The sequence below is a fragment of the Nematolebias whitei genome, chromosome 1 (assembly GCF_014905685.2).
Source record: "Nematolebias whitei isolate Nwh7 chromosome 1, NemWhi1, whole genome shotgun sequence".
Classification (NCBI taxonomy): domain Eukaryota; kingdom Metazoa; phylum Chordata; class Actinopteri; order Cyprinodontiformes; family Rivulidae; genus Nematolebias; species Nematolebias whitei.
In genome coordinates, this window is record NC_056498.1 from 44,467,332 (window position 1) to 44,469,242 (window position 1,911).

The following is a 1,911-nucleotide window of genomic DNA, read 5'->3' on the forward strand; positions in this document are numbered from 1 at the left end:
CAACAGTGTTAAAGGACAAGCCTAAAATAAAATGTGTACACGAGGAGCTTGTTGTATTGTAGCTGTCCCTGATCAGACATGGTGCACGAAACCTTAAATCCTCACAGATTCACTAAACTCTCCCGGTGTCCAGTGTCTCTGTGGCAGTAAAACTGCAGCCCTGTGAGTGAGTTTGATCCTCGCCGCCGTCACTGGGAGAATGTTTGTCTTCATGTATTCCACCTCTTTGATGGAGTCGACAAACACCTTGTCCGTCCCTCCATGTGTGATGCAGAACCCCCGGTCTGTTCTGCAGAAGCCGCTTCGCCACCGTGCTTGTGCTGCTCCTGGGGTGCAGCCAGCTGTGATGAACATGGCTGACTCTTTGAAGTGGATCTGGCCACGGCTGCGACCCGCCGTACTGTTTCACACGTTCTTCATGGTCGTGAAGCCTGGACACGAGAACTCTGGATCCTCCATCTGCTCGGTGTCCGCTACACGTAATCAATCAGCTGCAGTCTGTCCAGTTTTAGGGCTTATTAATTAATTAATTCATTCATTCATTCATTCATTCATTCATTCGTTTATTCATTTATTTATTTATTTATTTTGAGCAGACAATAAAAAGTAAAAAGAAAGAAAGAAAATCAGAATAATGAGACATGCCAGTTGACATGCACCATTCGTTCGATAAGGAGCAGGCGGAAGTTAAAGATCTTCTGATTTCCTGTCCCCGTCATTCACATCAATATAAATCAATGTGTCCAGTTTTAGGACTTCCAGGAGTTTTTTATCTGTCGTCGTGGAGTTTCACCCGCCGACTCAGGAAGTCCAATACTTCTAATGCCATCACGTCTCATGTGCCCCTCCATGGATTCAAACTGGTTTGTAAACCCATCACTACACTCTTTAAGTCCACCACCGTCCCACGCAGCTTCTCCATCTCATCCGAGCACAAGGACACACAGGTCTCAGTCTCTGAGGCACCAAGTTTAACTCGGCCGAGCTCCGGTCTGAGGCCTGCAGTGTTCGTGAGCTCAGCTCGGACCGCCTGCAGGTCACTCTTGATAAAGTTAAAGTCCTCCAGAGCCGCTCTTAGTTCCATCCTCATCATCGCTGGAACTTCAGGTTTAAGTGAGGCCAGATGGTCTGACCTCAGAGCCGACTCATCCGCCCCCCAGAGCTCGGTGAAGGTGGGGCCGACGCACCTGCAGGTCCACCTGCTCCTCCATCACAGCGGCTCCAGGTTGCTCCGGTGAAAAAATGCCGTGGGGGAGAAGAGATTGAAGTTTTCTACTTTTTTGTCTAGAGGCCGTGTCACAAGTTTGTTGATTCAGCTGCACGGCGACACCAGTCTCAGCAGTCTGAAGGCAGCGAGGACACCATCATAAAAAGCTGTTTTTATCGGGGCCAATGGGAGCTCAGCCAGAAGGCGGGTCACCTGTCCGCCGACATGTTGGTCCCCACTGCACAACACATTCTGAACTCAAATCCAAACATTCAAGATGGCCACCACAGCTTAAAATAAAAAATGACTATAGCTCGTTGATTTGTTGCCATGATGATCTGACATTCAGTGTGATGGTAATAGAGAGCGAACCCCAACACACAGTACTGTCAAATCAAGATTTGAAACGGACGCAGCGTCGCAGCGTCACAGTGTCACAGCGTCGCAGCGTCACAGCGTCGCAGCGTGCAGCGTGCAGCGTCGCAGCGTGCAGCGTCGCAGCGTGCAGCGTAGCGGAGCTGCGGCGTGGCGACGTGGATGGATGGAGGAGGGATGGATGGATGGATGGATTGAGGGATGGATGGATGGATGGATTGAGGGATGGATGGATGGATGGATGGATGGATGGATGGATGAAGGAGGGATGGAGGGATGGAGGGATGGATGGATGGATGGATGGATGGATGGATGGATGGAGGGATGGA

General features: G+C 50.3%; 1 protein-coding gene across 1 annotated transcript in view; it reads left to right on the forward strand.

Moving 5' to 3' along the window:
* Window positions 1-352: 352 nt before the first annotated feature.
* Window positions 353-1,911, forward strand: part of LOC119420550 (adhesion G protein-coupled receptor A3) — a 75,136-nt gene continuing 73,577 nt past the window's right edge. The window contains exon 1 of the mRNA XM_037687998.1: window positions 353-479. Within this exon, the coding sequence (XP_037543926.1) occupies window positions 353-479 (127 nt within the window). The remainder of the gene's footprint in view (window positions 480-1,911) is intronic.